Source organism: Sceloporus occidentalis, unplaced genomic scaffold (genome assembly GCF_023333645.1).
Source record: "Sceloporus occidentalis isolate IW3139 unplaced genomic scaffold, rSceOcc1.0.p SCAF_412, whole genome shotgun sequence".
Classification (NCBI taxonomy): Eukaryota; Metazoa; Chordata; class Lepidosauria; order Squamata; family Phrynosomatidae; genus Sceloporus; species Sceloporus occidentalis.
The window spans coordinates 354032-367500 of record NW_028317392.1 but is presented as its reverse complement, the minus strand read 5'-3'; the positions used below and the strand labels follow the sequence as shown (position 1 = coordinate 367500).

The window sequence follows — 13469 nt, the reverse complement described above, 5'->3', positions numbered from 1 at the left end:
TACTGTGTTATGCCCCCCCAACTTACCGGTGCTTCTGAGTCCCCGGTGCGTATTCCGGGCAGCATGTAGAGCTCTACGCGATTTGCGTAGACAACTTCCACTGCAGCCGGGAGGAGGTGCGGTTAGCAGCGGGGGTTGTCTGCATCCATCGCACAGACATTCCCCGTAAATAAGGCTATTTTTTCTTCAAAATCCACACACATTATCTTGCATGGTAGAAATTGAGACAATTAGACACAGAATTTCTACATGGCCTCCCTGCTATTCTAACCTACCATTCAAAACTACTTCTTGACACATCCTCAACTCTCATTCCTCTTTTAGACTAAGCCAATTTGCTCCACTAAAGATGGGGTTTCTGCTGCTCCTCTCATCTCTTACCCAACCCATCTTCCACTTAATCCTATGCCTTTTTCATTTTACCGGTCTCTTGCTATCACTTTAGTCGCCACTCTAACCCTAATCTTTAACATGCCCTTGCTAAAATGACAAATGATATACTCAAAACTTCTTTCCTGGTTCACATGCGACCTCTCAGATTGCACCTTTGGTGTCACCTTTTCCAGCAACTGTTATTTTTACCAATAGGGTGGTAAATAAATTGAACAGTTAATAGGATGAGCTGTCACACACTCTCTCGGCATGCTGTTTCTGTCTAATCCAGTGGCCAGGAAGTGACATTACATTCACTTCCTGAATGCATAAAAAATCTGCGCATAGCAAGGAGGAAGAGAGACACACAACTTTTGCAGCTAAGCAGGCTGTTAGGGGACACTGACAGTTTGAGAGCAAAGATGTTCTGGGACAAAGATGGCACATGCAAGCTGTTTAAGGGCCAAGATGACACAGGCTGTCTTGTTTGACAATACCGGCAAGCTGGTGGCACAGAATCTGATTGGGGGCACTAACAAGCTTTTTGTGGGGACAAAGATGGCACAGGCAACCTTTTTGGTGCACAGATAGCACAGACAAGCTGTTTAGGTCCAAAGATGGCACAGACAAAAAGTTTGGGACAAAGGTTGCAGAGACAATCTGTTTAGGGAGAAAAGGTGGCACTGTAGGACACGTTGCTTGGTGAACAACTTTCATACCGGAGCCCTGTGGTTTCTAGTTACGCAACTGCTTTTGAGTACAATAAATTGATTTTGTCTCTAAGGTTCACCAGTTCTAGTAAACTCTTCTGTTCAATGTTTTATGGTAAACTTTTGTTTTGTCTGGATTATTAATTGTTAAATGGGAAATAATGTGTTTGCAGAACCCACAGGTTTCTTTGCAGATGACTGTTATATTGTGATGTTTGCCCACAGTTCATGTTTGGGTATACATTTATTTAATTGATTTGCTACTTTACGGATATTTGGAACAGCCTTAAAGTAAAGGGACTGTGGTCTGCAAAAACCGGAGTGCATATTACCGTATTTCCAAACCGTGATTACTTATAAGAAAAGACAACAAGCCGACCTGTTCATCTACTGTATTTGAAGTCTTCACATACCTTTTCTACTAGTGGGATTAGCTGCTGGTGCTCAGCTAAAGTCTTTAGCAATTCCATTATGAATGGCAGGTAGTTATGTTTTCGTCTAATATTTTCAATCTGAAAAAAGTCCAGAGAAACACAAGTTAAAAATAGTGATGATACAATTCTGCAAAACCCACTGGCAGATGAGGTTCATTCATCAAAATAAAAGGTTCTTTTAGTACATTCAGTAAAGAGAATTATCATACAAGTCAAGTAGAACCCTCCAGCTACAGTGCTTTGCAAATATTTTCACCTCCCTTGGCATTTTCACTATTTTGTTGCATTGCAACCTGGAATTAAAATGGATGTTAGGGCTTTGTATCATTTGATTTACACAACATGCCTACCACGTGAAGCAAAATAGATAAAGATGCAAAATATTTTTATTTTGAAACAAACAAGAAATAAGACAAAAAAAAAAACATAAAACTTAAACGTGCGTAAATATTCACCCCCCCTTCCAAAGTCAATACTTTGTAGAGCTACATTTCAAAGCAACTACAGCTCCAAGTCTCTTGGGGTACGTCTCCGCGAAGGGACGCCTTGTAGTCCGACTGGTTACTCCCATCAAACCAAGCTTCCTCCTGCTGGGACAGCAGCGGCTAACTATTTCAGCGCCAGAATAACCAGTGTTGTAGAGAGAAAGGGGATACTGCTGCACCAGAGTTGTGTTGGCACTGTGGCTAGCCGTAGCTTAGCATACTCTGTGTATGTACTGTCCTGAGAAGGACAGTGAGTTATTACAGCAGCCCACCCCAAGTATCAGACAGCGCCAATGTTGAGGTGAAAACAGGACTCTGTTTTATTGAAAACACACCAATATTTAAACAGCACAAGGGGGTAATTTACATACAATAGACACAGCAAACCACACATAGTTCTCCATCAGCTCCTTCATGGCACATGGCTCAATATTTGCACTCAGCCCATCATTGGGTCGCTTTTGTAGTCTGTGGAGGTAAATGTTCCCTGACTTCTGGCTGAAATCTGCTGGATATCAGATCTTAGTGCAAATACTACACATGGAGGTCTTTGTCCTGTACGTCCTTACCCGATGCAGAGAAACACCACACATAAGCCCCCTTTACAAAATGCAGGTGTCCCAAATCCAAAAGTCTCTGGTACTTGGGGAAGGTGGCAAGAAGTAGTCCCAATGGACCCTCTATACCCACCTCCCCAAAAACAGAACCCCTTCCAAGGCCAGGGCCCACAGTCTGTAGGAAGGAAGCTCACCCTCAGGGCCCTCCAGTAGCCCGTGGCACGGGAGCTTGGCACATCAAGCCACTGGGATTCTTCAAGGCAAAACTGCTCCAGCACCTTCAAGTTGGACGGGTTCTGCGTCAGTCTACAGCAATTTTTAATGCCTAGCACAGATTCTCAATTGGATTGAGGTCTGGGCATTGACTAGGCCATTCCAAGTGTTGCTTTAACAGCATGCTTAGGATCATTGTCCTGCTGGAAGGTAAACCTTGGTCCCAGTCTCAACTCTCTCAAACTGACTGACACAGGTTTCCCTCAAAACTTTCCCTGTATTTACTGCAATCCATCATTCCTTCAATCCTGGCAAGTTTTCCTGTCCCTGCTGATAAAAAAACAAACAAAACAAAAACAACATCCTGAGATGGTGACGTGTTGGATTTGTGCCAGACACGATGGCCAAAAAGCTAAATTTTAGTCTCATCTGACCAGAGTACCTTCTTCACCCATATGTTTGGGCAGTCTCCCACATGCCTTTTGGTTAACAGCAAACTTGTTTGCTTATTTTTTCTTTAAGCAATGGCTTTTTTCTGGTCACTCTCCACTAATTCCCAGCTCTGTGGGGTGTATGGCTTAAAGCTGTCCTATGGACAGATACTCCAATCTCCACTGTGGAGCTTTGCACTTCTTTCAGAGTTATCTTTGGTCTCTCTGTTGCCTCTCTGATTAATGCCCTCTTTGCCTGCTCCGTGAGTTTTGGTGGGCAGCGATTTATTGGCAGGTTTGTTGTAGTGCCATATTCTTTCCATTTCATAATAGTGGATTTAATGTTACTCTGTGGAATGTTCAAAGTTTCTTTATATATATATATATATTATATATATATATATATATATATATATATATATATATATATATATATATATATATATATATATATATATTGTAGACACGCTGTCCGAAGAAAGCAGTCACAGACCAGCACTTCCCTCAATCATGAGACAGGACTTCATGCTTTGAGGTTAAAACAGAACTCTCTTTATTACCAACACACAGAATTTATACACAATCTCAATTCACTGTGCACTGAACCCAACCCCCAATCCTATCAGCCACATCCCCTCACAAATCCCATCGGTATACAGGGGATGTATCAAGTGAGGAGATTAAGGGATACAATGGGTTTCCCCCACCTGTGTTATCCCCCCTGTAGTGCGGGTGCTGTCTGGGCAGACAGGGCTGTGCTGGCTGATTAAGAGCCCCAGCCAGATTATAGGATCGTCTCTTTGAAGGCTGGAGCTGCAGCCACATTCAAACAGGGTACAAATAAATATAATAATAATAACAGTGAAGATCAGACATGGTTCTTCACACACACGCATATATATATATATTTTATTTTTTTTTATAACACCCTAATCTGTACTTTTCCACAACTTTGTCCCTGACCTTGGTCTTCATTATGCTGCTTGCTTGGTGGTGCCCCTTGCTCAGTGGTGTTGTAGACTCTAGGTCAGGGGTGTCCAAGTTTTTTCTGCAGTGGGCAGGGCCGGACTGGGACTGAAAAGCAGCCCTGGAAAAATTTGGAGACCAGCCCCATATAGTTTATCTCACGGTGAAGCTCTTATACCCACACGCACCCCTTATACACACCCGAGTCACACTATGTGCAATTCTTTTTATCTCATTATTTGTATTAAAATGCCAGAAAGCAAAAGTGTTAAAAGGCCCTAATAAATTAAATACATTACACATAATAGGATCAAAACATTTACTACTGCGAACATTGTTAGATGAAAGAGTTCCATTTTATTTAGTGGAACAAAACACTGATCACATTATTCTTCACGATATTCTGGTAAGAAACTTTTATTTCTTTATTAATTCATGTAGACTATTTTTTTCCATATTTAATAAAAGCTATGATTGAGACATATTTGGTTTTTATTTCCTTTCATTTGACAACCTACCCCCGAGTTATGCACCTCTGCCCCCAGGCTTGCCACTCTGCCCCCCTGATATGCCTTCTAACCCCCTATATGCCACTCTGCCTCCAGAAATGCCTTATACCCCCTATATGCCACTCTGCCCCCCTGATATGCCTTCTAACCCCCTATATGCCACTCTGCCTCCAGAAATGCCTTATACCCCCTATATGCCACTCTGTCCCATGATATGCCTTCTAACCCCCTATATGCCACTCTGCCATATAGGGGGTTAAAAGGCATATCATGGGGCACTCTGCCTCCAGAAAAGCCTTATGCCCCACTATATGCCACTCTGCCTCCCTGATATGCTTTATACCCTCTCTTTATACCCTCACTCTGCATCCAGAAATGCCTTATACCCCTATATGCCACTCTGTCCCATGATATGCCTTCTAACCCCCTATATGCCACTCTGCCATATAGGGGGTTAAAAGGCATATCATGGGACAGAGTGGCATATAGGGGGGTATAAGGCATTTCTGGAGGCAGAGTGGCATAAAGGGGGTTAAAAGGCATATCATGGGGCACTCTGCCTACAGAAAAGCCTTATGCCCCCTATATGCCACTCTGCCTCCCCAATATGCTTTATACCCTCCTATATGCCCCTCTGCCCCATGACATCCCTTTTAACTCCCTTTATGCCACTCTGCCTCCAGATATGCCGTTGACCCCCTATATGTCACTCTGCATCCAAAAATGCCTTATACCCCTATATGCCACTCTGGCATATAGGGGGTTAAAAGGCATATCATGGGACAGAGTGGCATATAGGGGGGTATAAGGCATTTCTGGAGGCAGAGTTGCATAAAGGGGGTTAAAAGGAATATCATGGGGCACTCTGCCTCCAGAAAAGCCTTATACCCCCCTATATGCCACTCTGCCTCCCTGATATGCCTCAACCCTCCTATATGCCACTCTGTCCCATGATATGCCTTCTAACCCCCTATATGCCACTCTGCCATATAGGAGGTTAAAAGGCATATCATGGGACATTTTTGTTTACTTTATATGGCAAGCCGATCCAGCTTGCCATATTAAATAAAAAATAATATATGCCACTCTGTCCCATGATATGCCTTCTAACCCCCTATATGCCACTCTGCCATATAGGGGGTTAAAAGGCATATCATGGGACAGAGTGGCATATAGGGGGTATAAGGCATTTCTGGAGGCAGAGTGGCATGAAGGGGGTTAAAAGGCATATCATGGGGCACTCTGCCTACAGAAAAGCCTTATGCCCCCTATATGCCACTCTGCCTCCCCGATATGCTTTATACCCTCCTAAATGCTCCTCTGCCCCATGATATACCTTTTAACCCCCTTTATGCCACTCTGCCTCCAGATATGCCTTTTGACCCCCTATATGTCACTCTGCATCCAGAAATGCCTTATACCCCTATATGCAACTCTGGCATATAGGGGGTTAAAAGGCATATCATGGGACAGAGTGGCATATAGGGGGGTATAAGGCATTTCTGGAGGCAGAGTGGCATATAGGGGGACACACTTACATACACACACATGCCGATTTTTTTTGTTTTTAACAAATACAAAAAACATTATACAGTACAAAAAATACATTATTTTACTCACCTTCTACTTCTCTTGACTTCCTGGTAGCTGCACACTGTTCTCCTCTATGCTGACAGGATGCCACTGACCTGACATCCGGTGCTGCAGCAGTCTGAGTGCGAGCGGGCGGAGCTTCCACCTCACGCTGCTCCCATCACTATGCAGCCATCAGACTGCTGGGAATGTAATCTAAACGGCCGGTGCGTGCTGATGCCGCCGGCCGGAGCTACTTTAACACTTTTTTTTTAATTTATATGGTAAGCTGGATCGGCTTGCCATATAAAGTAAAAAAAAAGTATTAAAGCAGAGCCGGCCGGCGGCATCAGCACGCACCGGCCGTTCAGATTACATTCCCAGCAATCTGATGGCCGCATAGTGATGGGAGCAGCGTGAGGGGTGAAAGGTCAGTGCGAGGGGGCGGAGCTTTCACCCCTCACACTGCTCCCATCACTAGACGGCCATCGCACAAGGCTGCTGGGTGCTGATGCCGGCCGGCCGCATCAGCACCCAGCGGCCGCTTTGATTAGATTTCGGGAAGCCTGGGGGGCAATTTCCCCCCTGCCCAGCCCGCCCCTGGCACCGAGGGAGGCGTTCATTGCCATTTGCAGCCGCTCAGCGGCTGTCTTCATGGTAAGTCTGCCGGCCGCCCAGCCCACGGACCTTCCGGCCCACCGGGAAATTTCCCGGTATCCCGGTGGGCCAGTCCGGCCCTGGCAGTGGGCCACTTCATCAGAATTATATACGTGCGAGGGACGCACTAATTTTTCACTGTGAGAAAATATGGCCTTTAATTCAGTAAATTAAACAAAACCTTTACTTTTCCTCTCACTGATTTCTGGGACTAGAAAGTTTTGTGACTGCAAATTCAGGATTCTGGATAAGTAAAAATGAAATAGTTCTATTTATTCTAGGGATGCACCAAAATGAAAATTCTGGACCGAAACCGAAAATTCAGGGTTCACTTAGCCGAAACTGAAAACGACCCCCACTTTTAAAAATAATTTCAAAAAAACAAAAAAAAAAAAAAACACACTTTTAATAAAAGTTACACACCAAAATTGTACAAAAAATTTAATAACAATGTCATATATTATGATTGTTGACAGCAATCTCAGGCATACCCAGATTCCAGCATGTACTGGTTGGCTGGGCATGAAAGGAGTGTGATTGCTGTCAACAATCATATATAAATGAATATTGTTATTGTATTTTTTTGTCCAATTTTGGTGTGTTAACTACACTTATTAAAAGTAAGTAACACAACACAATTGGACAAAAAAAATTCAACAATATGACTTGGCTAACAGCAATCACACTCCTACCATACCCAAGCAACCAGTAAATGCTGGAACCTAGGCATGATGGGACTCCTATCATTCCAAGTCAGCCAGTACATGCTGGTACAGGGTGGCTGTAAGTGATGTGCAGACCCCATACTGCTGGCAGCATCAATACACAAGGGGGCAGCTAGCCAGGTTTCAGCATGTACTGGCTGACTTGGCATGATAGGAGTGTGATTGCTAACAGCAATCACAGTCCCATCACGCCTAGGTTCCAGCATTTACACATCCATGCTATCACACACACAAATTCATCCCGGTTGCCCTGGCTGCCGATCTCACGCGGGCTGCACCTCAAGGTCCCACGGGCTGCATTTTGCCCGCATGTTGGACGCCCCTGCTCTAGGTCCTTTCAGAACAGGTGTATATATACTGAGATCATGCGACACTTATTGCTCAAAGGTGAATTTTATTTAATTATGTGTCGTCTGAAAGTAATTGGTTGCACCATATCTTATTAAGGGGCATCATAGCAAAGAGGTTGAATGCATTTGCGCTTTACCGTTTTATTTTTTTTGGGTTTTTTTAAAAAACAATTTAGACTTTTTGTGGACTTTTCCATTTTAATTCCAGCTTGTAATGCAACAAAATAGGATAAACACCATGGAGGGTGAATACTTTTGCAGGGCTATACCAGGGTAGCTCAGCTCTTGGATTTTACTGATAACTCTGATTTTTTTACTAATCTGGGTTTAAAAAAAATAAATACACCTTATATCTTTTCATTTTCTGATTCTCCTCTTCAATTAAAAGCTGGTATTTTGCAATTTCAGATTGAATGGAGTTCAAAACACTGCTGTGATCTGTGTCCATTGGGTCTTCCTAACAAAAAATAAAATGAGAAAAAAATGCACTATTAAAATCTTAATTACAAAAATATAAATAGAAGTATTACACGCAGAATGGACTATAAAGGATGCCTCTCAGGGGTGCACTTCAGCATTACTCCAGGCACACAACCCATTCTTTATATAAATGTTTTTTTTTTTGTTTTTTTTAAATATATGTTTGTTTAGCTATGATTGGTTTTTTGTTTTTTTTTTAATTTTCACTGAACCCATACAAATTATACATTGTATTTTTTCAAGGACAGATGGCGCTTTCTTTTGATATCATTTCTAGATGGGGGGGGGGGGAAGGAAAAAGCAACATTTTTGTAAGATTTTCCTATGATAATTTTCACTAAATTAAGTGGACCGATATCTTCCAAATTATATTACCGTATTTGCTCAATTATAAGACGACCCCAAAAAAGTTTTACTAGTAAATACTAATTCACATGTAAACTATTTATTTTTGTTCATATTTAATAAAAGCTATGATTGAAAATTTTTTTTTTATTTGTATTTCCCTTTATTTGCCACTCTGCCCCAGTTATGCACATCTGCCACCCAGATATGTCGTATATGCCACTCTGCTCCCAGAAATGCCTTATACCCACTATATGCCACTCTGCCTCCCTAATAAGCCACTCTGCCCCCAGATTTGCCTTTTAACCTCCTTTATGCCACTCTGCCTCCCTGATATGCCTTTTAACCCCCTATATTCCACTATATGCGGAAGTACCGGCTGCGGGATGCGCACAATCTCCGCTGCTGCCGGCATTTCCGCCGGGGCTTCTATGGTGGAGCAACGGAAGGTCATGTGACGCCGGTGCTACATCATAGAAGCCCTGGAGAAAGTGACGTCCACCGGCTGCCAGAGAGGAGGATCCAAACCCCAGCGCTGGGGGGATCTGGATCTTAGTCTTGTAGTCAGACCTCTATTTGAGGTCTGATTAGAAGACGACCCCGAATATAAGACGAGTGGTATTTTTCAGAGCATTAGATGGCAAAACCACTAGCAGACCTATTTGAACAGTCAATAAAGTCACTTATAGCAGTAGTTCTAGAAGACAGGATATTGGCTACCGTAGTACCACTGCATAAAAAAGGTAAATACTACAAAAAAGTAGGAAAGACTCGGCCAGCTAGAGACCCGTAAGAGCTTTAACATCAGTTGTTGGCAAATTAATGGAAACAATGCTAAAGAATAGGATTGTTAACCCCTTAGCGACCTTTGACGGTTCAGGACCGTCAAGCAAAAACGGTCTGACGACCTTTGACGGTCCTGAACCGTCATTAAATTAAATACGCTTAAACGGCGTTGCTGTAATGCCTCGATGTTGAGGTATTCAGTAATGCAGAGATCGGCATCAGGGGCCATGTCAACATCCGCCCGTTTTAAAAGAGTTTAGGAGGCGATTAACGACCACCTCCTTAACTTCAATGGTGTCACTGAAATGCCTCCATAGCGAGGCATTCAGCGACACCAAACACTCACCCCAGGACGCGTCTTGTAGGCTTCCATGCCTACAAGAATCATCAAAGGGCTTGTGGGGGCTCGTTTTTGCTGTTGCTGGTCTGCCACCAGCAGCAGAGCCCCTTACAAAACGGGAATTAACCCCTAAATGCCGCGATCGCGGCATTGAAGGGGTTAACACTGCACTGTGGCTCTCAGGGAGCGATCAGGCAGCAGGGGGATGTTGTGTCAGGTCCCCACACAATCAACACTCATCCCCCTTTCCTGAAGCTGCCTGTGGCAGCTGAAAATGCTATTGCAGGTTTTCCCGCAATCGTGGTTTCAACCTACAGGATCACTCTGTGGGAGTGATCACAGGCTTCGGGGTGGGCTCTGAGTGGCTGTGCTGTCTGCCCAGACTCCTGGGCAGACAGCAGCAGCACTGCCGCGGTGGTCATGTAAGAGGCTGACAAACACCTAGGCGCCAGGACAAAATTCTGAGTGGCCATGGCGACCTGGCGCCTGGGATTTGTCGAGCCCTGATTTAGTTGAATGGATAATGCAATGGTTGAATGATAGGAGCCAGAAGGTTGGTGTATTTTCAGAGGAAGGACTTGTTACTAGTGGGGTACCTCAGGAATCAGTATTGTGACCTGTACTTTTTAATATTTTATAGTAATACTACAGAAGGTGTTAATGGTATAGTTTTTCTTTTTTTTTTTTTGCAGATGATACAAATATAGTATGGCATATCATTTAAGTTAGAATGGTCGAGGGTGCTAGAATGGTCAAGAGTGTTAGAATGGTTGAGAGTGTGAGAGTTACAATTTAAGCATGATAAATGTAAAATAATGCACTTGGGATGTAGGATATAACATTGGGGGCGCTGTTCTGTCAGTGGCAATAGAAGAGAGGGACATAGGAGTTATTATTTCTGATGCAGAAAATGCAATTAAGCATCTCCAAAAGCAAGCAGGATGCTGGGTTGCATAGGAAGAGCCATTAGCAGCAGAAAGAGGGCATGGGAAGGGTTAAAATACCAGCATTTGAAATACCCTGTGGTGTCCAGTTTTCAAAAATATATGGTTTGATGGGTGTAAATTGCATTGGCCGGCTTCAAAGATGTCCCCAAATAGCACAGTAGGACCAGATTTGGGAAAAAATGGTTTTCAAATAGCAAAACTCTACTTGTAGCAAAAAATAGGAAGGTAAAAGCGCTAAGAACAATAAAAACAGCCATACAATAAAATAGTCCTATGAATAGCAGCAGCCCACTTGCCAAGGTTTCCTCTTCTTGGCTTGATAAATAACTTGGAGGTCACAGGGGATAGTGGTTGCGCATAGACGAGAAGAAAGTCACAGTAATATAATATGTGGCTGGCACTGTGCGGTAAAGAGTTAAGGAATGGGTACTCACATTTTTTGGGTACTTAAGCAATTAGTCCCACAATACTTGCATGGGCGATACAATCCTCGCCTGGGGATATCTGTAACAGCAGTCCTGTGTAGTTCTTTTTTTTGGTTCTCAGGATAAGGTGCACATAAAAAGTTAAACAGAAATAGGCATAGTGCTTTCTGTATATGCAAAATGAATAAAACAAATAAAAACAGTTCACTATATACTCACAATATGGTGCGCAATAAATGGATTGCTCACACCTTTTGGCGTAGGTGGAATGATCACCACCAAGGATATAAACTTGCGTGTTTAAAACATAAAAAGGATACCAGGAGCAGAAAAAAAACTTATTTATTTTCAGCTTTCTGGTTAAAAACCATTAAAAGGTCAATAAAAATAGCACAGAAAGCTGAAAATAAATAAGTTTTCTGCTCCTGGTATCCTTTTAATGTTTTAACCCCTTAACGTCCATTGCCAGGTCAGGCACGTCATGCAAAATGGTCACATAACGACCTATGACGTGCCTGACACGTCATCAGACTTAAACAAGCTTAGAAAGTGTTCAATGATCACCTCCTAAACTTCAATGGTGTCGCTGGAATGCCTCGATCAGGAGGCATCCAGCGACACCAAACACTTACCTCTTGATGGACTGTGACCGCTCCGGAGAGCGGTCACAGCCGCAGCTGCACGCAGTCTTCACCATCCACAAGATGGCGGCGGCACGGGATAAAAATAAAAAAGTTCGCTAGACAGTCTCCAGACCCTCTAGAGAACTCTGGCTCCACTTGCAGGTTGAATACAGGTACTGCATTCAACCATACAAGTCAATGGAGCCCAGCTTTCTAATCACTGTGATTAGTAAAATATTAAAAAAAAAAAAAAAAGGAAAAAAAGAAAGCTTAAAAAAAACATGGTAACATTTAAAAATTATTATGCTTTAGAGGAACTATCCAGTTCCAGCAAAATGTAAAAAAAAAAAAAAAGTCCAAAAAGAGTAAAATAAATAAAATAAAAAAATAAAGTTTATTATTATGAGCAAGTGCTAAAATTAGCGCTGTATCTTCCCAAAAATCCTGACGTGGAAAAATTTTAATAAAAGCATTTCAAATACCCAAGGGGTGTCTTATTTAAAAAAATTCATGGTTTTATGGGGTGAATTGGAGTGGCTGGGCTCAAAGATAGGGCATAGGCACAGACTGACCGAAATGGGGGGGAAAAAAAAGCGCACTTCCAAAATGTGGCATTTTAACCTCAAACACCAGACAAACCCATACATGTGGGGTATGACTGAATTCGGGAGATGTTCCTAAACACATATTAGGGTGTTGTTTGATAGTGACGTATACTGGGAGCTATAAATTTATACCCAAAGTACAATTTGTGTGAAAAAAAAAAAAAAAAAAAATACTACCACAAAGTGTGGCAAAGGCTGGTGGTAGAATCTGATGCATGGAAAGGGTTAAATACTACCATTTTAAGTACCTTGGGGTGTCTAGTTTTCAAAAATATATGGTTTTATGAGGTAAATTGTAGTGGCCAGGCTCAAAGATAGGGCACAGGCACAGACTGACCAAAATAGGGGAAAAAAAGCGCACTTCCCAAATGTGGCCTTTTAACCCCAAACAGCAGTCAAACCCATGCATAGGTGGTATCACTGTACTCGAGAGATGTTGTTGAACACATATTAGGGTGTTGTTTGATAGTGACGTATACCTGGAGCTATAAATGTATACCCAAAGTACAATTTGTGTAAAAAAAAAATACTAACACAAAGTGTGGTAAAGGCTGGTGGTAGAATCTCATGCATGGAAAGGGTTAAAATACTTGCATTTGAAATACCTTGGGGTGCCTAGTTTTCAAAAATATATGATTTGATGGGGTAAATTGCATTGGCCGGCTTCAAAGATACCCGAAATGGCACATGGGGGGGAAGAATTACCAGATTTGGAAAAAATGGTTTTGAAATAGCAAAACGCTACCTGTACTTAATGCTCCATAACATGCAGAAAAAAGCAAAAAAACATAAAAACATTGGGTATTTCTAAACTCAGGACAAATAGTAGAATATATTTAGTAGGTTTTTCAATTAGCTTTTTTGGATGAGTAAAAGATTTTTGGGGTAAAAGTCAGAAAATGTGGGTTTTTTTTACATTTTTCATCATATTTTATTA

General features: G+C 42.4%; 1 protein-coding gene across 1 annotated transcript in view; it reads right to left on the bottom strand.

Annotated features, from left to right (window-relative positions):
• Positions 1–1495: 1495 nt before the first annotated feature.
• Positions 1496–13469, bottom strand: part of LOC149272838 (ubiquitin carboxyl-terminal hydrolase isozyme L5-like) — a gene marked incomplete at its 3' end in the record, with an annotated part of 113781 nt that continues 101807 nt past the window's right edge. Inside the window, exons 9-10 of the mRNA XM_089506678.1 lie at positions 8328–8438; positions 1496–1594 (exon numbers count right to left, since the gene is read on the bottom strand). Coding sequence (XP_089362804.1) covers positions 1496–1594; positions 8328–8438 — 210 coding nt within the window. The remainder of the gene's footprint in view (positions 1595–8327; positions 8439–13469) is intronic.